This window comes from Xenopus laevis, chromosome 3L (assembly GCF_017654675.1).
Source record: "Xenopus laevis strain J_2021 chromosome 3L, Xenopus_laevis_v10.1, whole genome shotgun sequence".
Classification (NCBI taxonomy): domain Eukaryota; kingdom Metazoa; phylum Chordata; class Amphibia; order Anura; family Pipidae; genus Xenopus; species Xenopus laevis.
The window spans coordinates 56257466-56282183 of record NC_054375.1 but is presented as its reverse complement, the minus strand read 5'-3'; the positions used below and the strand labels follow the sequence as shown (position 1 = coordinate 56282183).

Here is a 24718-nt window from a genome sequence, read left to right as displayed (position 1 = left end):
CAAATGGAAACATTAAAAGTCATGACTGTTGGTATGGCCTCCTACATACGGCCTTATTCATTAGCGTCTATTCAAATGCATGTTAAATCCGGTTTATAGATATTGTTTGCAATTTTTTGAATCCAACAGGCATTTATCTATTTTTGTGTATTTTGAATGCATACCGCTTAAAAATGCACATTGCATGTAGGGGGAAAAAATACTATAGACTAAAGATCAGATCTGCTAACTGCATGAACTTATGGATTCCATTTTATTCTGCCTTGTTGTACCCATAACAGTCAAAATGATAAAACAGCTTATATATAAATGGGAACTGACTAGTCTCTACAACCATGGGATTTTTAGCAGTTTACGGAGTTTATTGTAAATAAATGATTCCTCTGTAGAACAGCATTCCTTTTTACTCATTTAATCCTTTTTACTAATTTTCTATTTGTCCAGAAAAGCAGTCCTTTAAGGGTTGGGGCAGACGAGCAGATTCGGGGAGATTTAGTCGCCTGATGACTAATCGCCTCTTCTGCATGGCGACAATCTCTCCGAACTGCCTTCCATTTGCTTGAATGAAGAATCGTCTGCGCTAATGCATTCGCGGCACTTCGATCTCCGAAGTCGCCCGAAGTTTCCTTGTGAGGCAACTTCGGGCAACTTTGGAAATCGAAGGGCCGTGAGTGCATTAGCGCAGGCGATTCTTCATTCCAGCAGACAGAAGGCAGTGCTCCAATAAATGCCCATCTGCAGGTTGTCTAATACACACTGCCTAGGGGTGTGTCATTTCATTCCTTTAATACTGATACCATTAAATAACAATGCTGCAAGGCTAAATAGTATTTAGTAATGATGCACTCAGCATAGCTGCTTAGAAGCCAGTTCTACTTGGAACATATCTCTATGCTGATTTATGATTAGTTACGCATAATGTACTATGAGACTGTATAGCTATTTAGCACCAAACATAGATTGTGGGGGTTTTTTCTCACTTGAAGTAATCAAATTTTTACTGGTGCAGGGGGATAGTACATTATATTTACATGCATATAAAACACTTTAGCTTTTTTGGTGTTATGGTTCCTTTAAATGTCTCTACCAGATTCCATGGCTATGTAAAGACAGAAGATAATAGGCCATGGGTTTTATATATGAGATGGAACTGAGATGAGTTGTTACTATGAGTAATGTAGCAGCACTGAGCATTAATAAGAAACACATAACTTGTATGTAATGATTGTTTTTGTGTAGTATAATTTTAACCTATCCTATCCTTCAACTGGCAAATTTTTTTTGTTGGAAAAAAAATATGACCTGGCTGTAGAGAACTTGAAACAAAGACACTGACCTATAGATAATAAAATATTTATTAACAAACAGGAATTAAAAAAAAAAATAAAACTTAACAACTCTTCTGTTTAAAAATATCCTTAATAGCATAACAAAATAACAGCGCTACAAAGAAGGCTGCAATAAAGGCACTTGGTTTAAAAAAAAAAAAAAAAATTCATTTGTTAAAAATATTGATTTCTGCAATATAACAATGCTTCTCTTAAATCATATAATAAATTTACTCTAATATTCCAGTATTTTATGGGAAAAAATATACTGTTGGTCCCAAAATGATTCACAGTCATTTTTTTTTCTTATTTTTGGTTGAAGGTTTGTAAAACAAAGTTTGTACTAAATCTCTGAAATAAATAACTGCATTAGAATACAGGTGGGATAGGAATTCCCGTGCATTGTTTAAACAACAGAATTTCAAATGCCCATAAAGAGGAAAAGAAATAAATTAGTAGAAATTAAATATGCTTATGTAATTAAAATAAATTAAATGAGTTCATTTAGAAGCAAGTCCCTACAGATTGGCAAGAAAATCAATGTAGAAGTAGCATTCAACTTCACTAAATACAACAGACTTTATGACTATTTTTTTAAAAAAAATTAGCAGCATTAGTAGCATTAGATTAATGTCAGTGTGACGGAATCTGTCAAAAGAAGAAAAATGTACCTAAAAATGTTTTACCCATACTGGCTACTTGAGGGCCCAATGAGGTTCTGAATGATGCACAGCTGCAGTATATGTTTGAAAATGGCAAAGTCTTTCCAATAACTCCTAGTTACACTGTTCATATAAATTTTAAATAAAATCACAATAGTCGGTCAAAAAAACACCGACAGTTAATTAACAAGCAAATACAGTCTTTCCTCAGAATCTGGGTCTAATAACGATTATGGCCCAGCAATACAATCTGAAGGGACTTGCTTATATTTAATAATATTTAGTATAATTACATGACTAGTAATTAAATCTCCTCTGATGGTTGGTTATATCAAGGTGAGTATAGCAGGAAAATCATTTATTCTAGGCAACCCTTTTCTGTTTCTTTTCCTCCTTTTGGGCAGTTAGTCAGTGAGTTTTTGTTTTTGGGTTTGAACCTGCTCAGCAGCTTGATTAGAGGAGATTCTGAAGACAGATATTCGCAGATGTGTTGCAATTTGCAGGCAAACACTTATGCAGTATCTCAGCAAGTCCGCAAAAGAAATAACCTGCAAAATACAGAATAAAAATAAACTTTCTTTAGTCGTCTAAAAACAATATATATCTGCACCCAAGAATCAATGGCAGCAATGTGTCACATGGGCTCTTCCTACAAAGCTAGCCGTTTGGTGCATGTGTTACATGAAAAGCTTCAAATATAGCCAGTTTGTATACAGCATTGTGATTAATCCTATTAGAACAAACACCTATATGTAAAAGAGCTGTTATACATTGGTAGCACTGCTGATCAGGATATTTTAAAGCACCACTACACCTACATATTAATTTTACCTTTGTATATGTCTAATGTATGCTACTTTGCTTTAAATGTGCCTCCTACATGTCCAAAAGCTCAACTGGAAACAGTTTTTATTACAGCCTGTTCTGAGAGAGAACATAAAAGTATTTCAAAATGTGTGTTCTCTTGTATTACCCACAGTTTTATAGAAAAAGCAGCGTATGTTTCCCTTTAAAAATGTCAGTGTATCTATTACACAGCAAAGTACCTGTACTACACTCAAACAGAGGCTGGGCTGCTGGATTTGTCATATGATGACCAATAATTATTGCTTAAGGAATGTCCCAGCCCTACTTTATTTCTTTTTTGGGCTTCCAGCCAAACTATCATTATGGAAACATTACACTCCCAGTATCAGTGTACAATAGTTTCTAACTGGGATTTTACAGTACAAGATATACTATATAATATTTCTCTCTTAAGGGATGAGAATATACCTCAAACATATTATTGAAAAGGATTGCAGGGTTTTGATTAAACCAATCAACTGGTTCCTATAAATGGTGTATATATATATATATATATATATATATATATATATATATATATATATATATATATATATATATATATATATATATATAAAATAAAATAAAAAAAGGATATCTTACCATTGCTATCCACAGGACAATGTATTCATCGATGAAGCTGTTGAAATACTGGTTGAAGAATAACAGCCCTGGCCCAATAAACGCTGTGTCTTGAAGTGAGATTTCACTTTTAGTCATATGAGCTATCTATTTAAAAAAAGGCAAAAGCAAAGATCAACATTACAATCTGAATTATTCTGAATTATTCTGACAGAGAACAAATCATATTTGCATATACTGTAGGGATGTTCATTTTGAACTGTATGGGAGTTTCAATGATCAGCTAAAAAAGAATAGAGAATGGATTTCCCACTAAATCTTGTATAATTTCAGCACACGGCTGGAAATATTAACAATGGAGACCAAATCAATTAACAGACTGCAGTAGGCATTATATTATTCAAAATACAAAATCGTGGGGTCATATTGATCTCGCATCTCTAATAAAATTATTACATTTAAAAAGCTGCAGCTTGTGCAACATATATGATGGTATGCTACTGTATAGAGAAAGACAGAGGTAATTCATAGATAACATTATTGTGTGCTTAGAAACAGATTTAATTTCCCACACCCAAGGGGCTAAATGTACAATATAGCATGGCAGACTTACCACTAACTTAATGGTGATTTTAGCACTCACAAATCCAAATGCTAATGTATAAAGGCATGGATTTTGGAGGAACAGGTTTGTCGTTGATTTTTTATAAATCATTAATGCCAGTAAGAGAACAAGTCCAATATGTAAGCCGGGCGATAGTACACTGGTTCCCTGTCAGAGAAGGACATAACGATTCTTTTTTCATTTGCATTAATAACTGGATAACCACCACAATCAATATTACCAGTAGACTTACTGCAACTGTGGATCCATTTTTACCCACTCCTCCGCTGAGAATGACTCTAAAATAGTTACTGCAGGAATACACCGTTCCTCCTATTATTCCTAGAAGAGGAATTGTTTTCATAGGAAGGCCAGTGAAGGGGATCTTTAAAAAAGAAAAACATGAATTATATAAAAGAAACAATAAACATACAAAGTATATAGAATTTTCTGCCATCTTTTATTCTACATTTATCAAACAGCACATGCTAAAATACAAACCATATTTGAATGAATGATATATGTAAAGCTGGCCATAAACATAAAGACACGCTTGTCCAATTTGGCCACCTACAAGCTGTGCCAAATTGGGCCAGTCCGATCATTTCACCATAAGTACATGGGCAGATCACCTATCGACCAAGTCTCATGGGGCCAAATCAGGATACACAGCAGATAACAGATAAGCTCTGTAGTTTACAATGGGATGCTTAAGAACTTCTCTGTTATCTACAATTCATACTGTGCTTGAATGGCTGCTTCCATGGCTACATAGCAGCTTGTTTATATAAACTATAGTTGTTTCTGAAACAAACACAGGGCAATAGTAAATTATCTTGCCATTCCATTAAAATCACTTTCATTTTTTGGTGTTTCTTTTCCTTTAAGATAAAGTGAGCTCTACAGTTGTGCCAAAAATATTTTTCAATGATTTTCTCAGTGAAAAGAAGATGGTAACTTCTATTAGTAAAATTTTTTATAATCCCTTGCAAGTGACTAAAATCACTTACTATCCTAGGTTGGCGCTCTTATTCCTGAGAAAATGTACCAGGCTGGGGTACTTTCAATAAGAGCACTACTTCACCACCTTCTTTTAATCCGGGCCTATTCTCAGTACAGTCAAATCTGAAAACGTAGGATTTGGTTCAAAGGATTTTAGGGAGAATTAAATAAGTTGATTCGTAGTGCTGTGATGGAAAGTTTCCCAGGTGTTGTGTGTTTCTGTCAACCTGGAGAGAACTAAAGCATTTTTAATTGCTGGCGTCCAACCCCCAGTGAATTTGAGTTTTCTGCTGCTTTAACCAACTGAATATGGCAGTTGATGGAGGTCCTCATGACTTATTTTATTACTATTCTAAGACATTTTATATTGGGTGTTCTTCACGCTGAACGCTGAAGTTGATCATATCAAGGCTGCATGAGGGTTGAATATACACTGTCCACCCCATATTCTCTCTTACAGTATGTTGGCAATATGATTATTATCCTTTATTCAGAAGCAGAGCACTACTTGGAAAAACACAGCTCCCTTTCAACAGCTATATGTAGAAATAGAAATCTCTGATAGAATTAGTTCCATCAAGTCAGGTAGAATTTGCCACCTATGCAGATGCAGTATGACACTGATAATTAAAAGAGAAATGTTTAGTGAGAGAGAAAGGGGCACTTTCAGACAGAAATTAGATTACGATGATAGAAAACAGTTTTCAGCTTTCAAATGAAATCTCTCATTTTCTTTATGCCTAAACACCCATTCTTTTCATTACCTTATGGAGGCTTCAGGAATTTCCAATGAAAGCAGAGTGAAAAAGAGAACATTTTAATTATCTATAGATTAGTATGTGCTTGTATGTTTTTTATATGTAAGGCAATTTTTGAAGCACATATTAGCTTTAACCGGATACTTTTAGTAAAAGGAACTGCAAGAAACCCAAGCAGTCTTGCATGCTTGGTCAGTCCTCAAAAGTTGATTAAGGCTGCAATTCAGACTACGGATTTAGTATATTCTAGGGATGCTTTAAATCAGTATTTGGCCTAGAGTTTAGCAGAAAACTTAAAGGCCAAGTAATTTTAAATCTGAATAAAACAATGGTTTGTTTACATAAAGCTATTTTTACTCTCAAATCTTTATATTCAAATTAGAATATGGACTTTGTTCAAATCTTTTGTGAAATATATTGATTTCGTGCATCCCTTTAATTTGCCCAGTTACAAGCTAGTGTTCATTGGCAAATGCAAACAGTGCTCACAAGCTTGGGCCTCATGTGACTGATTCCTATCATTAAAATTATCAGGTATGCAAGGCATTCTACTCCAGGAATTTCTGTAGCAAGGTAAATGGTAGCACCCAGGAGCATAGCTAGCAATGCACAGTGTACTGCAATTGAGCAATCCCCTGCACGCTGCCTCAGATTTCCATGAAAAGGTTAGCAGAAACACTGGAAACATGAGGGTAAAAAAAGCTCCAGCATTTGTATGCGGATTTATTTTGCAACATTTAAACACTGACATTTAATATGAACTTAGTTCTGATACAAAGTGTTGGTAACACAATGGATGTGGGTGCAGGCACAGGGAAAGGCTGTTGCCAACATATGAGCTGATTCAGAGAATCAGCCATAATCACAAGTATCACAAGTGCTAAGTATCTGCCTTTGTTTGAAGTAAGCTTATGTATCAGATGAAGACTGTTTGTTTTGCAGGCCTGCTGAGGGAAAAGATTTATTTCCGCACCAAAGTAAAGGCAGTAATGAGATCAACCTCAGAGCACTCAGCTGAAAAAAAACAAAAAAACTAAATCACCTCATGACATACATGTTCAGTAAGGGGTACAAGTAGAAATTTAAAGGGAAAGTTAAAATCAAATATATTTAAAATATAGCTCTGAGTTTATCATTACTAGCTCTATAAAACATCATTAGAAACACATATCTGGGACTTTAGGGCTGTTATGTAAAGCTAATGGTTCTGAAGTTTCATCATCACTAAACAGGATGATTCAGCTCCCATTGCTAGCAGAAACACTGATAACAGCAAAAAGACTAAAACAAAGTGCAAGGGTGGCCCAGTAATAGAAAGAATAATTAAAACAAACAAGCAGGAAATTTAAATGACTTCTAAGATAACACCGGAGACTTTTTGTTACCCTGTGTGACAGCAGGAGTTATCACTCATGCCACTGACTAAACTATATGGTGCACACAAGCAAACAAGTACAAAGGACAGGAATTCACTGCTGAAATCTAATGACGATCCTTTAGATTGTAAGCTCTTGCTAACACATGCACGAAATCAACTGCTTCATTGTGTTACCTTGCTTGTAAGTCCCATGTTGTTACTGCAAGGCACCCTAAAGTGCATGATGAGAATGCTGCTTTATTACTGGCAGCCAATTGATTGCCTGTTTGGGTTGCTACTATTTCCCAGTACTCCCAGTGTGTTGCTGGACATGGTTGCAAGCTGGGTTCCCACTTAGTATTTCACCTTGCCCTTAATAGTCATCATATTCTGTGCAACACCCTTTGCACTTATTTGCCACCTAAACCTGACCAATAAGGTGCTTTACTCAAGAATACACAATAATGTGCTAGATAGGCAATCAGTATAAGAAAGGATGAGCACAAAAACACAATCATTGAATTGCTTCATAGTGAGCTTATTTTTTTTATTTTTTTTTTTTACCTCGTAGTCCCATAATTCTGGGCCACAAACTGCCGTCATGAGAAACATTACTGTAACAGAAAGCTGAAGTTCGGTGACATCAATTCTAAAGGAAGAAAAGAGAAAAAAATATGTAAGGTTTTATACAGATAAGGAGTTTAAAGTAGAATGCAACAAACTTCTTCCATTTATGTTTGCCTTCTTTTATATAGAAAAGACTAAGCTGGCCATAGTCGTGCAGATTTATCCTTGAAGTAGTAAAAATAACAAATCAGATGATGTTCTGGCCATGAATTGAAAAACAGCAATCATATGAAAGTTATGTCTGACAAATGGTAGTGACTCATTGCATGTATTGACTATCTGACAGTAACAGAGATATTATTGTTAGCTGATAGAAATCTTCTTATCTGTCGGATCGACTAAACGACCGATCGCCATGCTATGAAAAATGTCGGGATGATCCAAACATGGTCCGAAAATCGTATGAAATGAAGACTTTATCTTTGCTTCTATGGCCAGCCTAACTCATTACTTGCATTTAACAGAAGGTATCCTTACTAATGAGACAGGAAAATTCCCAGCCACCCAAGAATTCTGGATAACATTCCCCAACATGTTATGCTGCCATCATAAACAATCATATTCTTGCATAATTGCAAGGCAACCAAAAACACCAAAAAGGTTCAATGCAGAGTCCCTACAATGAAGAGATTTTAAATAACATATTACAGGAGTGAAGGGGCGTTATTTTTTTTAACTTCTCAACGCTCTGTAAAAATTGCAGACTAATGGTTCATGGACAGCTGCAAGCTGACCTATACTAAAAATGACACATAATTACATCCAGACGGATTTTTATGTGAAGGTCAAGGAAATTATGCAAGGCACTTTCCAATGTAAAATCTCACCAAAACAGTCACATGGAATTTAGATCACGTGATGAATGGGGGTAATACCTCAAGTGCAACATGCCAAATTAAAAAATAAAATTGTAGTCATGCCCTTATCTGCCCTAACTATAATAAGGTAAATATTAAATATCTGATGTGTAAAGGGCTGAATATTCTGAAGCATACTCACATGCCAAACTTCAGAGTGCCACATACATAGGTCTGCCACTGAGCACAGTAAAACATGAACATGCCCACAAAGCAACAGTAGAACATCCATCCAGGAAGGGTTCCAAGCCGGACCGCAGCGATTGTCCCCAGATTGACAAATACTGCAAGGAAGAAAAAACATTTTTAAAATTAAGAAAAGCCTTCATAGTGAGAAAGGCCATTACAAAACAACAGGAAATACTGAAACGTCTGTTTTCCTAAAAATAATGGTCAAATAAATATGAATTGTTGGTGGCTTTGCTGCTATTATTTTAAGGTACCAAACTATTCCGTGTTAATACTAATCTCTCTACACAAAGCACATTTCTGTTTCTTCCAGTCGCAGAAATATACAGCAAGGCATTTAAACAAAACAAATTAGCACCCAGGGTGAAATATACTAACTAAATCCCTAATATAAAATGTTGAATTGCTCTCTATTATGTCATGGGGTTGGTCCCTGTGCCCATACAGCACAGATAACATCCTTGCTTATGCATTGCTGCATGCTACTATAGGCTTCCCTTCTCTACAGCCCCTTTGTAATGATGCACATAGGTTAAATCAGCCAAGAGAACAGATCACCTATGGAGATGGAGTCACATCCATGATCAAACATTTCACCGAGAGGCGAGCTGCTATTTGTCCTTCGAGCCTGTTTTCCATCAATTGCATCCAATGACTGATAAACAAAAAGTCCTATGGCGCAAAGAAGGTATGTCCAAAATGGAGCCTAGGAGGAAAATATAAGTGCACTTAAGTCACTGGTTGCTAAAAAATATATTTATATAGAAAAATATGTATACAGGCTGATTTTTTACGCAAAATCTCTGGTGCATGCATGAAAATAAAATATTAAAGGTACAGTAGATTCTATAGTTCACCAGACATTTGTTTACTTAGCAATGCATGGCATAGATCAAAGTAGATGACCGTGGCATCTAGCTTGTCACACACTAGAAGAGAAGCTGCAAGGAAAATTAGTCCTTGTGAACATAATCCAGAACTTGCTTTCTTTGGCAGTACTTGTGCCGTCTGTGTTGATAGTACCAGAGGATCAGAGAGGCCTTTCAGAGGTAACCTCTGAAACAAACATATTGCAATTTTCCAGTTGAAACAGTGCCATGAATCATATCCTTGTCCCCTGAACGACTGCCACACTGGACTACATCCTAGCATTGATTAAATAGAAGATATAGATATAATTGATATAATACACAAAAGCCATGGATATCCTGTAAATCATATCCTTATAAACGGTGACTAGTGATGTCATCAGTTATAAACGGTGAGTAGTGATGTAATTTTTGGTACATGACACAAAAAATTGTGTATTATAATAAATAAAGTACCCCTTGTTGGAAAATATGAGGATATTAGAAGTAACCTTGGGGTTCCATGACCAGTTTAAAAGCACAAGGCCGTTTATATGGTCATGAAACTCCTTGGTGACTTATAATATCCTTATATTTTACAATATGGGGTACTTTATTCACTATATAATTGTTTTCAGCCTCCATGTTACAAAGCAACATCATGTATACCAAAATAACCAAAACTCACTGGGTGAAATTCATAATTGTATGTGTAAAGAATTTTTTTTTAAAAAAGTGCTGTAAATATGCTATATTCACAGATTTCTGCCACTCTACACACTTGGAAAATGTATTTTCAAAATAATGTTTTAACCAGATTCCTGCCTTGCATTTGTCGCACTTTCAACACTTTTAAAATTTTGGACACTTTTAGAATTAAGAACTTACCAACATTTCCCACCATTATATTTATCAGAATGCTTGTACTGTTTTATTGTACTGTACAACAGATTTGGTAGTTTTTAACCACATCTTAGGTTTTTTTCCCCCCCTGTATATTTAATTTCAACATTCAGAAATTAACTTGAACATAAAAGGGGCAGTGTACACCTATATTAATCATAAGCCACATAACCAGGGTTTGTATCAGATACATTTTTTATTAATACAGTAATTCCATATTTCTTTATTATTGTTCTGTTTTTACTATTACTACCTACCCCTGCAACCAACTATATATTTATTGTCATTTATCCTTGATAAAGGCCCCAAAGTGGGCCAAAACGTTGGAGGAACTGTGATGTGACAATAAATATTTGTAATTTTTGAAAACGGTGTGCTGGTCCTCTACAAAGCTATTTATATATATTCTTTGACCAAGCACCTGAATAACGGAATTTGGTGACGGAGTGCGGGTATCACCTATATATATATTTATCTCTTTGCCTTTAATGCTGATGTTTTTTATTGCTTCTGCAGAGCAAAGGTTATTTTCTAGAATAACGTGTTTGAACCCATTTTGTTTGGTCAGCATAACTGATATACAGACCTGAAAGCTTGCAATGATCTAAAGGCGTGTGCGTAAAATGCATTTGCCTCCAGCGACTGTGAACTCTCACGATCACTGGGATCAGCATTTTTAGCAAAGCTACTTGAGTTAACAGTAAAACAGGTGGGTTGCAAGTGGTATTATGCAATGGTCAGTAAGTGCTCCTAAAAACTTTCTAAAGACTTGTACTGCTAAAAAACAAATCTCTGAAGTGTGAGACAGAGCATGAATGTTTAGGCTGGATCAGAAAATATTCCAATCTGGCCATTTCTAGTCTTTTAGATAGTGCAGGTATGGGATGCCTTAGCCAGAAACCCGTTATCCAGAAAGCTCCAAAACCAGTCTAGTGGGTTTATTCAATGTTTTCTAGTAGATTTAAGGTTTGAAGATCCAAATTTCAGAAAGATCCGTAATCCAGAAAACCCCAGGTCCCGAGCATTCTGGATAACAGGTCCCATACCGGTAGTATTATGCACTGGGTTTAGTTTGCTTTTGTCCCAAATTGCAGCTCTATAAAAAAAAGGCATTCACAGTATTCTATTGGCCAAGAAACCTCGTGTGTCATTTCAAAAGTCAAATGAAAAAACAAAATGGGTCAGTTGTGCTCCCGGAACTCTTCTGGAAAGAAAGGAACTGCACTTGAAATTCAGAGCATGAGAAGAGCCTATGCTGAATTAGAAAATGGCTTGAATTTAATGCATAAATGAATTTTCTACTACATTTTTCCAACAGCTGTAAAGGTGTGTGATGATAGATATGCTTCAACAAAATGCTGAAGTGCAAAGAAACAACCACACACATTTTAGCAGATTCGTATAGATAGACCATGACACAGTGTTTGTTCTGCAAACGCTGTTACAGCTTATCAGTTATAAGTCTCCATCTAACCTGAACCTTCCTAGGGCTTCACCTTTTATTGCAGACACCTAACATGACACCTAACATTTGCCCAACTTGGGGAATATGAAGAGCTCACCATTTTTTTGGGTGCCTAGTAGGGATGCACCAAATCCACTATTTTAGGATTCAGCGAATTCAGAATATTTTGTGAAAGATTCGGGTGAATACTGAACCGAATCCAAAAATATCACGCAACTTTTCGTCACACAAACAAGAAAGTCAAAAAATATTTGCTCTTACACATGCAAATTAGGGAATGAGGGGAAGATAGAGGGAAAAAAAAAGCAAACATTTTTTGACTTCCTTGTTTGTTGTCCTTGATTGTTTTTGGATTCGGTTTGGCCAGGCACTTGGATTCGGCCTAATCCTGCTGAAAAAAAGACAAATCTTAGACAAATCCCAAACCGAATCCTAGGTGTTCCTTCTGCAGATTTCAGGTAGGCACATGTAGGGTTTATTACTAGTTCCAATAATTACTATACTGTGCATTCACCCAGACCAAAGCTGTGCAAGTAACACTCAGTGACGCACATACCTTTGTTATAGAAGAAGTACATTGGCCTGGGGCAAAAGGTTTGAGATTTTTCTCACTGGGGGATGGTGGCTGGCAGCCCCCGGTGTTTAAAGGGCCATTAACACTAATAAATGAAAGTGTTTTATATGTATTTATATGTAATAACAACCCTATTTGTAATTAAGGGGCCTCATATTACTAAAATAGCAGGGTCCTCCTCCCAGTGGGCCCTAATTGTTAGCCCACTGACCACCTTTAAAGCTTCTTGTCCTTTTCTTTATATGGAGATTTTATTTTTTTGTTTAAAAGAACATGCACTGAAAGTACTGATTTATAGAGTTAGATGTAGAAAACTATTAAAGAGGAAGTAAAAGTACATTGTCAGGGGCTTGCACACAGGCACTAATTCCATGTGTTTGAGAAGCATTTTTGCTTAAATGCATTGTAAGCACAAAATATTGTGCAATGATAAGTACATTGAGCAAGCCTTTAACCAATTGCAAATAAAGGCCTGTGCTTTCCAATGTGTTTATAAATGAGGCATTCCAACTATAAATATTGTGATTTATATGTGCTTGTGACACTTGCTGAATGTGATAGAGTGGATGTAAACGCTCTCACTCTCCTTTTAGAGTTTGGTCTATGTAGCTATTACCTTAACGGATTTTTTCACCTTTAAATTATCTTTTAGTATGACATACAGAGTGATATTCTGAACAAATTTGTAACTGGATTTCATTATTTGTAGTTTTTGAGATATTTAACTTTTTAATCAGCAGCTTTCTAGTGTACATTTCAGCAATCTGGTCCAAAATATCCATGTGCTAATTAGAATAAGAGAGTGGAATATGAATAGGATTAATCACAAGTAGCAATAACAATAATACGTTTGTAGCTATTCTATAACATACAGAAGTTAACTTAAAGAGCACCTGTTGCTGTTGGGTAAAAATATTATCCCCAACCAAAGGTGCTGGCTAATAGAGGCCACACTCCAGTTGGGGGTAACAGTCGTTTTTTTTATTTAAATCCCCCCCAGAGCTAAGCCACCTGCACCTGGAGGGAGCTCCCAGTATGAGAGGCCATGTTGGGGCACCCACACCACAAATGAATGCCGTAACTTGCTCATTATGCGCATGCCCTATGTAAAACATGGCCACTCGTACTGGGAGCTCGTTCCTTGTGCGAGTATCCTAGTGCTGGCTGAGGGCAATTTTAAAAAAACTATTACCCCCAACCGGAGTGTGGGCTCTATTAGCCCGCACCTTTGGTTGGGGATAATATTTTTGCTCAACAGGTGCCCTTTAAAGTCTGCCCCTTAAAAAACACCGGTATTTATTTTTTTTCATTTGTCATATACAAGCCAGCTTCCATAAGCAGTGAATGTAGTAATAAGGAATGCTCTGTTTGGTCACAGCACCAGCCTGCTCACTTCTCAAAATACGAGCAGATTTTATTGGTGCGCTTCAAATAAACGAGTAGTGAGATTGTGTACGGAGCAGTGCTGCTTTTATCTGTAGAGTCACGGTAATGAACAAATCATTCAGGAATGACAAGTCGTGCAGCCTTGCAGTGGAATGAGGGAGGGCACAGGTTCCTTTCAAAGGCTTTAGACCTTGCCCTTCCAGGTAAGCAGCCATGCATAGACAACAAACAGCTCTTGGAACCTGTGCATTTACACAACTGGAAAAACAATTGATTTGGGGAGAAATGCAGCCATAAAACTGAACCGAACAAACAGCCCAAAAGAACAAGGATAAGAAGGCAAACAGGAATATATTGCTCAACCTGGCCACGCACTGATCTTTTTAACTACAATAAATGGACCTGAAAGTTAAGTGGGTGGGGCCTGTTGCCTGTCATGTCCTGGCCTGTGAATGTCACAGAGAGACTGGATGCATCAGCAGATTCACTTTTCTCTCTCTTGTTCTAATGCTGACGATAGGACATGACTACAGCATTTAGATCATCAGTTCCAAAACTGGGGGGGGGACCTGGATACATCTGACAGGCCTGCCAGAAAGTCAGTTAGATAAGATTTGGGGTCACTTATTTGCTTCAGTAGAATCCTACTTTTTTTCAATATGGCCTTTTTTTCATTTTGACCCTCACTCATTTTGAGTGAGGGTCAAAATGAGTTTTTTTTAACAATAAAACTTTCCTTATACCAAAGTACTCTGAGTGCCCTGCTGTTTTAACAGTTATCTATATATGTTTGGGTATCTACTAAGGAACCCTGCAGTGAGCACCACATATGTAAATGTTGATATTTAAATAAGGAGTGCATCACCAATGATATGCTTTACTATTTACCACCCCAACATGCCTGACAGATCAGACTCTCCATGCCCATACAATTTAGCTAGTTAAAGTGCCAGACTCTGCAGTAATACTAAGTTCAGACAGTTGGGGATGGAAAATTGTGCAAAAAAAGAAACATTTATTAGTCAGTTACACCAACCTCTATACTGGATTAAAGGGTGGTTCACCTTTACTTTAGCTTTTAGCATGTTACAAAATGGCCAATTCGAATTAACTTTTCAATTGGTCTTCATTCATTTTTTATAGTTTTTTTTTAATTTGTCTAAAAACAAAGGGCTACAAATTTACTTTTATTGCTACATTTTGTTAGTCATCTTTCTATTTTGGCCATCTCCTGTCCATATTCCAGTCTTGTATTTAAATCAGTGCATGGTTGCTAGGGTAATTTGAACCCAAGCAACAGATTGCTGAAATTACAAACCAGGAGAGCTGCTGAATAAAAAGTGAAAGAACTCAAAAACCACAAATAATAATAAACGAACAATTGCCAATTGTCTCAGGATATCACTCTCTAAATCATACTAAACGTTAACTCAAAGCTGAACTACCCCTTTAAAACTTTTAGTATGTTATAGAATGGCCAGGTCTTTTCAATTGGTTTTTATTATTTGTTTTCTATAGTTTTATAGTTATTTGCCTATTTTCTTCTGACTATTTGCAGCTTTTCAAATGACCCCTTCTAAAAAGGAAATGCTTTTTAAGGCTACAAATGTATTGTTCTTGCTACTTTTTACTGCTCATCTTTCTATTCAGGCCGACTCCTATTCATATTCCAGTCTCGTATTTAAATCAGTGCATGGTTGCTAGGATAATTTGGACCCTAGTTACTAGTCTGCTTAAAATGCAAATTGAAGAGCAGCTGAATAAAAAGCGAAATAACTAGGGATGCAGCGAATTCACTATTTTGGATTCGGCCGAACCCCCGAATCCTTCGCAAAAGATTTGGCTGAATACCGACCCAAATCCTAATTTGCATATGCATAGGGTTGGGAGGGGGAAAACATTTTTTACTTCCTTGTTTTGTGCCAAAAAGTCACGCAATTTCCCTCCCTGCCCCTAATTTGCATATGCAAATTAGGATTCGGTTTCAGTTCGGCCGGGCAGAAGGATTTGGCCGAATCCTGGATTCAGTGCATCCCTATAAATAACGTATAAACCTTCAATAATAACAAATGAAAACCAATTGCAAACGGTCTCTGAATACTAAAAGTTATTGCAAAGGTGATCACCCCCTTTAACTGATACTAAAGGTGGCCATTGAGAGAAAGCTTCAGTTATTTATTTAGGCTGTATTTCCCTGGTGTGTCTGCAATCAGAGGGGCAATATTACAGATCCCATTCTGAATTAGAAGTACAAATGAGCAGACTCGTACAAAACTAGGCAACATAATCCACGTCCATAATGAAAATGTAATGAAAGTGAAAGCAATCCTGTTAATAAGAGGAATTTTGGAGGCAACACATAGCAAGGCATGATTTGCAGCTACATTCCCATGGATCATACAGGGCAGTGTCCCATCTCGTACCTAACGCCCATATATAACATATATCCTGCTAAGCCCTTCCATACGTAACAGCGGCCTCAGCCCAAACTCTTGCTCCCACCCTGCAGGCAGATCCTAACTCACCCCCTCAGTTGCAGTCGGGCAGTAACAGACAAGTATAAGTGTGGAGAGGACGTTGAGCAGCAGTCCCACCATAGTGATAGTATTGGGTGCCAGCCACAGCGGCACCTTCTCCACCAGCCAGTTCCAATACACCTGCATGGGTGGCTCGACGAGAGAGCGCCCGGAAGCGCTGTATTTGTGTTCCTCCAGCTTCTTCAGTTGCTGGGCGCTCAGGGGCTCCTGTATGTACAGGTGGGGCGCCATCCTCGCTGCCAACCCCTCAGCCAGACCCATGATTGCGAACAGTTCCTACTAGCGATTCGTCCTCCGGTGACTTCACTCGCACGTGACGTAGGGCCGTCATCGTCACGTGGTAAATGTTAAAACTAGAAGCGGGAAGTGCTCCGCTTGTTGGCTGTGTGTATAGGTGATCAGTACGGATCATCAACTAATGCCTAGCAGTCTAATTCATTTTTATTCGCAGGGTTGTGTGTGTTCGAACATATATTAGCGCCACGACTAGGAGAATGCAGACGTTTCGCTGAGAGAACTATGGGGCCAATGAGTTACTACTACACTCACTGGAGATAAATATCTGGAGAGATTTCTGGAGATGTTGCCCATAGCAACCAATCAGCGCTTTGCTTTTATTTTCTAACTTGTAGGTGACTGTTTAACCCTTTAAGTGCCAGCAGAATTTCACATTTTGGTTACGCGAAATGCCAGCCGTTTTTGAAACATTTTGTGCTCTCTCACTTTAGGGGCATTTTCTGAGGGGAAACCTATAGTTTACCTAGGAAAACTATACATTGTTTTTTTCGGTAGAAACTGAGCTTTCTAAATCTGCCTGAGTTTTCATGTATTTCCACCTGTGCAAAAAAATTTATAGTGCTAAATACCAAAAAAAAATGAAAAATTACCATTTTTCATCGTATATCAATTTATACCAGAAAAATATTTCATTTTACGGATGAAAATCCAACTGATTTGGAAAGCCTTATGTCTCTCGAACGTGCCAATACCAGATATGTATAGTTTTAGGGAGATTTAGGACTTCTGTACCTCAAAAACTCCCGGCAGTATATTGCCGAATTTTGAAAGCACTAAGGCAGAAAACGGCATGCTTTAGATTCCAAGGCAAAAACTCCTGAAACCGTAGGTTTACCCCAGAAAACCATGCATTTTTGAAAAGTACACATTCTGCCGATTACAAAATGGGTAACTATGTCTCTCTAATCCCAACTACCAAACATAAAAGCTTGTCTGAACATAGCGGTTTTTCAAAAAAAAATTCAAAATTCTGAAAAATCATTGCAAAGGTTTTATTTTGCTGCTCCGCATATCCCAAACTATATTAGGTACCAAGAAAAAGCACCTGAAATATGATTGCCAGGGGTCCACTGAACAGTTTGATACCCATTATGCATAGGTTTACCAAAGTATCTGGCATTTAGAGACACCAATATGAAGTTAGCACATCCAAATTGATCAGGACTTTACTTCAGCTACTGAGAAATCAACACATTGACTGCATTTTTTGTGGGGTAAAAACACAGAAATATATGTTTACCCCCCAAACCCATATATTTTTGGAAAGTACACATTCTACAGAATCTAAAATGGGTACCCATGCCTTTCTGCTCCAAACTACTGAGTCGCAAGGCTTTCCCAAAATTGTCGGTTTTGGTGAAATATGTGAAAATTGCCTCAAACCTTCAACTTCCCAGCACCATATCACCCATGTATCATTATGTACTAAGAAAAAGCACCCTAAATATGATTGCCAGGGTTCCTCTGAACATTTTGGTGGCCATTGTTCATAGGTTTACCAAAGTATCTGGCATTTAGAGGCCCCAAAATGAAGTTAGCGCATACAAACAGTCCCGTGGGTAACTTCAGCTAATGAAAAATCAAACACATTGACTGCATTTTTGTGGGGTAAAAACACAGAAATATATGTTTACCCCCAAAACCCATATATTTTTGGAAAGTACACATTCTACTGAATCTAAAATGGGTACCCATGCCTTTCTGCTCCAAACTACTGAGTCGCAAGGCTTTCCCACAATTGTCAGTTTTGGTGAAATATGTGAAAATTGCCTCAAACCTTCAACTTCTCAGCACCATATCACCCATGTATCGTTACACACCAAGAAAAAGCACCCTAAATATGATTGCCAGGGTTCCTCCAAACAGTTTGGTGGCCATTGTTCATAGGTTTACCAAAGTATCTGGCATTTAGAGGCCCCAAAATGAAGTTAGCGCATACAAACAGTCCCGTGGGTAACTTCAGCTAATGAAAAATCAACACATTGACTGCATTTTTGTGGGGTAAAAACACAGAAATATATGTTTACCCCCAAAACCCATATATTTTTGGAAAGTACACATTCTACCGAATCTAAAATGGGTACCCATGCCTTTCTGCTCCAAACTACTGAGTCGCAAGGCTTTCCCACAATTGTCGGTTTTGGTGAAATATCTGAAAATTGCCTCAAAGCTTCAACTTCTCAGCACCATATCACCCATGTATCGTTACGCACCAAGAAAAAGCACCCTAAATATGATTGCCAGGGTTCCTCCAAACAGTTTGGTGGCCATTGTTCATAGGTTTACCAAAGTATCTGGCATTTAGAGGCCCCAAAATGAAGTTAGCGCATACAAACAGTCCCGTGGGTAACTTCAGCTAATGAAAAATCAACACATTGACTGCATTTTTGTGGGGTAAAAACACAGAAATATATGTTTACCCCCAAAGCCCATATATTTTTGGAAAGTACACATTCTACCGAATCTAAAATGGGTACCCATGCCTTTTTGCTCCAAACTACTGAGTCGCAAGGCTTTCCCACAATTGTCGGTTTTGGTGAAATATCTGAAAATTGCCTCAAAGCTTCAACTTCTCAGCACCATATCACCCATGTATCGTTACGCACCAAGAAAAAGCACCCTAAATATGATTGCCAGGGTTCCTCCAAACAGTTTGGTGGCCATTGTTCATAGGTTTACCAAAGTATCTGGCATTTAGAGGCCCCAAAATGAAGTTAGCGCATACAAACAGTCCCGTGGGTAACTTCAGCTAATGAAAAATCAACACATTGACTGCATTTTTGTGGGGTAAAAACACAGAAATATATGTTTACCCCCAAAGCCCATATATTTTTGGAAAGTACACATTCTACCGAATCTAAAATGGGTACCCATGCCTTTTTGCTCCAAACTACTGAGTCGCAAGGCTTTCCCACAATTGTCGGTTTTGGTGAAATATCTGAAAATTGCCTCAAAGCTTCAACTTCTCAGCACCATATCACCCATGTATCGTTACGCACCAAGAAAAAGCACCCTAAATATGATTGCCAGGGTTCCTCCAAACAGTTTGGTGGCCATTGTTCATAGGTTTACCAAAGTATCTGGCATTTAGAGGCCCCAAAATGAAGTTAGCGCATACAAACAGTCCCGTGGGTAACTTCAGCTAATGAAAAATCAACACATTGACTGCATTTTTGTGGGGTAAAAACACAGAAATATATGTTTACCCCCAAAACCCATATATTTTTGGAAAGTACACATTCTACCGAATCTAAAATGGGTCCCCATGCCTTTCTGCTCCAAACTACTGAGTCGCAAGGCTTTCCCAAAGTTGTCGGTTTTGGTGAAATATCTGAAAATTGCCTCAAAGCTTCAACTTCCCAGCACCATATCACCCATGTATCATTACGTACTAAGAAAAGCACCCTAAATATGATTGCCAGGGTTCCTCTGAACATTTTGGTGGCCATTGTTCATAAGTTTACCAAAGTATCTGGCATTTAGAGGCCCCAAAATGAAGTTAGCGCATACAAACAGTTCTGTGGGTAACTTCAGCTAATGAAAAATCAACACATTGACTGCATTTTTGCGGGGTAAAAACACAGAAATATATGTTTGCCCCCCAAAACCCATATAGTTTTGGAAAGTACACATTCTACCGAATCTAAAATGGGTACCCATGCCTTTCTGCTCCAAACTACTGAGTCGCAAGGCTTTCCCACAATTGTCGGTTTTGGTGAAATATCTGAAAATTGCCTCAAACCTTCAACTTCTCAGCACCATATCACCCATGTATCGTTATGCACCAAGAAAAAGCACCCTAAATATGATTGCCAGGGTTCCTCCGAACAGTTTGGTGGCCATTGTTCATAGGTTTACCAAAGTATCTGGCATTTAGAGGCCTCAAAATGAAGTTAGTGCATACAAATAGTCCTGTGGGTAACTTCAGCTAATGAAAGATCAACACATTAACTGCATTTTTTGTGGGGTAAAAACACAGAAATATATGTTTACCCCCCAAACCCATACATTTTTGGAAAGTACACATTCTACAGAATCTAAAATGGGTACCCATGCCTTATTGCTCCAAACTACTGAGTCGCAAGGCTTTCCCAAAGTTGTCGGTTTTGGTGAAATATCTGAAAACTGCCTCAATGCTTCAACTATCCAGCATCATATCACCCATGTATCATTACGTATCACAAAAAAGCACCCAAATTGTGATTGCCAGGGGTCCTCCAAACAGTTTGGTGCCCACTGTGCATAGGTTTACCAAAGTATATGGCATTTAGAGGCCCCAAAATGAAGTTAGCACATACAAATTGTCCTGTGGGTAACGTCAGCTAATGAAAAATCAGCACATTGTCTGCATTTTTGTGGGGTAAAAACACAGAAATATATGTTTACCCCCCAAACCCATACATTTTTGGAAAGTACACATTCTACAGAATCTAAAATGGGTACCCATGCCTTTCTGCTCCAAACTACTGAGTCGCAAGGCTTTGCCAAATTTGGCGGTTTTGGTGAAATATCTGAAAATTGCCTCAAAGCTTCAACTTTCCAGCAACGTATTGTCCATGTATCATTACCAGCATAAAGCATCCTAAATATAAACATAGGGGTCTACTAAATAGTTTGATGCCCAATGTGCATAGATATACCAAACTATGTGGCGCACAGAGACCCCCAAATGACAATATGTATAGACATTTTCACGGCTGACGCGCTGGCTGCTGCAACATAACCACCCGGTGTGTGTATTATGCGACATTAGACCACCTAACAGTACAGAGACCCCAGAAATCCATATATTTTCAGAAAGTACACATTCTGACGAATCCAATATGGGTAAATAAGTGTTTCTACTACAAACTGCCAAACTGCAAAGCAATGCTGAACATAACGTTTTTTATCAAATTTCTGAAAATCGTCACAAAGCTTGATTTTTACCCCATTATATGCCCCACATTTCGTAACTTATCAGCATAAAACATCCTAAATATGAACGCCAGGGGTCTACTGAACACTTTGATGCCCAATATGCATAGATATACCAAACTATGTGGCGCACAGAGACCCCCAAATGACAATACTGTATATACATTTTCACGGCTGACGCGCTGGCTGCTGCAATATAAGCACCTGGTGTGTGTATTATGCGACATTAGACCCCCCTAACAGTACAGAGACCCCAGAAAACCATATATTTTCAGAAAGTACACATTCTGACGAATCCAATATGGGTAAATAAGTGTTTCTACTACAAACTGCCAAACTGCAAAGCAATGCTGAACATAACGTTTTTTATCAAATTTCTGAAAATCGTCACAAAGCTTTAATTTTACCCCATTATATGCCCCACATTTCGTAACTTATCAGCATAAAACATCCTAAATATGAACGCCAGGGGTCTACTGAACACTTTGATGCCCAATATGCATAGATATACCAAACTATGTGGCGCACAGAGACCCCCAAATGACAATACTGTATATACATTTTCACGGCTGACGCGCTGGCTGCTGCAATATAAGCACCTGGTGTGTGTATTATGCGACATTAGACCCCCTAACAGTACAGAGACCCCAGAAAACCATATATTTTCAGAAAGTACACATTCTGACGAATCCAATATGGGTAAATAAGTGTTTCTACTACAAACTGCCAAACTGCAAAGCAATGCTGAACATAACGGTTTTTATCAAATTTCTGAAAATCATCACAAAGCTTGAATTTTACCCCATTATATGCTCCACGTTTCGTAACGTATCAGCATAAAACATCCTAAATATGAACGCCAGGGGTCTACTGAACACTTTGATGCCCAATATGCATAGATATACCAAACTATGTGGCGCACAGAGACCCCCAAATGACAATAGTGTATATACATTTTCACGGCTGACGCGCTGGCTGCTGCAATATAAGCACCTGGTGTGTGTATTATGCGACATTAGACCCCCCTAACAGTACAGAGACCCCAGAAAACCATATATTTTCAGAAAGTACACATTCTGACGAATCCAATATGGGTAAATAAGTGTTTCTACTGCAAACTGCCAAACTGCAAAGCAATGCTGAACATAACGGTTTTTATCAAATTTCTGAAAATCGTCACAAAGCTTGAATTTTACCCCATTATATGCCCCACATTTCGTAACTTATCAGCATAAAACATCCTAAATATGAACGCCAGGGGTCTACTGAACACTTTGATGCCCAATATGCATAGATATACCAAACTATGTGGCGCACAGAGACCCCCAAATGACAATACTGTATATACATTTTCACAGCTGACGCGCTGGCTGCTGCAATATAAGCACCTGGTGTGTGTATTATGCGACATTAGACCCCCCTAACAGTACAGAAACCCCAGAAAACCATATATTTTTAGAAAGTACACATTCTGACAAATCCAATATGGGTAAATATGTGTTTCTACTGCATACTGCCAAACTGCAAAGCAATGCTGAACATAACGGTTTTTATCAAATTTCTGAAAATCGTCAGAAAGCTTGAATTTTACCCCATTATATGCCCCACATTTCGTAACGTATCAGCATAAAACATCCTAAATATGAACGCCAGGGGTCTACTGAATACTTTGATGCCCAATATGTATAGATATACCAAACTATGTGGCGCACAGAGACCCCCAAATGAATCTATAGCAGACAAAATTTCCATGGGCAAAACGAAGTAACATAGAACTGAGCCAAATGGTATAAAATCAGTAAAATCCAACAAAACCACAAAAATCAATGGCTTTTTTTTTTTAGCCTAATGTAATTAACGGTCAGAATCAAAGTTTGATTATTTTAGCATAGCTAAATAGGTTTTACAGATAGAAATAAGCGAACAACACCTACGCAAAGCTGAAAATGAAATAAAATGGCTAAACATGCAATAAAATGGCTAAAAATGTACAAATATCACTGAAATTGCAATATAATCACCGAAATAACATACAAAAGGTATTGCGCGGTGCAATTAGCAAATACGCTATTCGCAATGGCAATAAAACAGTTTTTACAGGCAAAAATACAGACGATGCGATAAAAGAAAATAAAAACACACAAAATAGCGTATGTGTGTGTACAACAGGCAAATTGTGTGTTGTATGCGTGTTGTTTGCATGTGCAAGTGTGTGCAAGCATGTGTAAGGGCTGTGAATATATGTGACCCCCCCTGATCCCCCAAAATTGAATGTATGTGTGTGTAAGTGTGAATATAAGTGGGAATGTAAGTGTATTAGTACAATAGGTGTGTGTGGGTGTGTGTTTGTGTGTATGTGTGTGTGGGGGGGGGCACTAACCTGGGGTGGCAGGCTGTAGGTTGTCCAGGAGGGCTGCATGATGAGCTGGAATCGTCTTCATTGCTGGATCTGGTGAGTGGGCGGTGCTGTAGGGCTAGGAAGCACAGGCAGCAGCAGGGCACCTAGATTTCATTGTGCCTGCTGCTGCCTTGGGGCCCCTGGGCGATCGCGCCTCAGGGGCCACTCGTTCCCCGCTTCTGCTCGTTGCCTAGGGGCTGGGGGACGAGTATGAACGGAGCGAGCGGCTTTTTTAGCCGCTCCTCCGTTCAAAAAAAGCAGGCAGCAGGCAAACAGCAGCAGAGCACGTTTATTTTGCGTGCCTGCTGCTGCATTGGGGCCCCTGGGCGATCGCGACCCAGGGGCCCATTTTCCCTACGTAGGCTCGTTGCCTAGGGGAAGGGTAAGCTGGCAGGGACACTAAGAACGGAGCGAGCGGCTTGTAAAGCCGCTCCTCCGTTCTGAAAGTGCAGGCAGCAGCAGGGCACATATGCTGCACGTGCCTGCTGCTGCCTTGGGGCCCCTGGGCGATCGCGACCCAGGGGCCACTTGTTCCCCGCCTAGGCTCGTTGCCTAGGGGCTGGGGAACAAGCAGGAACGGA

The 24718-nt window shown here is 38.3% G+C and overlaps 1 protein-coding gene across 2 annotated transcripts in view; it reads right to left on the bottom strand.

Annotated features, from left to right (window-relative positions):
- The window catches only part of chpt1.L (choline phosphotransferase 1 L homeolog), a 22080-nt gene extending 5221 nt beyond the window's left edge, over window positions 1–16859 (bottom strand). Inside the window, exons 1-8 of one of the 2 annotated variants that reach the window (XM_018251227.2) lie at window positions 16514–16859; window positions 9371–9518; window positions 8766–8907; window positions 7704–7788; window positions 4276–4407; window positions 4032–4190; window positions 3440–3565; window positions 2428–2538 (exon numbers count right to left, since the gene is read on the bottom strand). In XM_018251227.2, coding sequence (XP_018106716.1) covers window positions 2428–2538; window positions 3440–3565; window positions 4032–4190; window positions 4276–4407; window positions 7704–7788; window positions 8766–8907; window positions 9371–9518; window positions 16514–16786 — 1176 coding nt within the window. In that variant the 5' untranslated portion in view covers window positions 16787–16859. 2 annotated transcript variants of the gene reach the window in all.
- Window positions 16860–24718: the final 7859 nt, after the last annotated feature.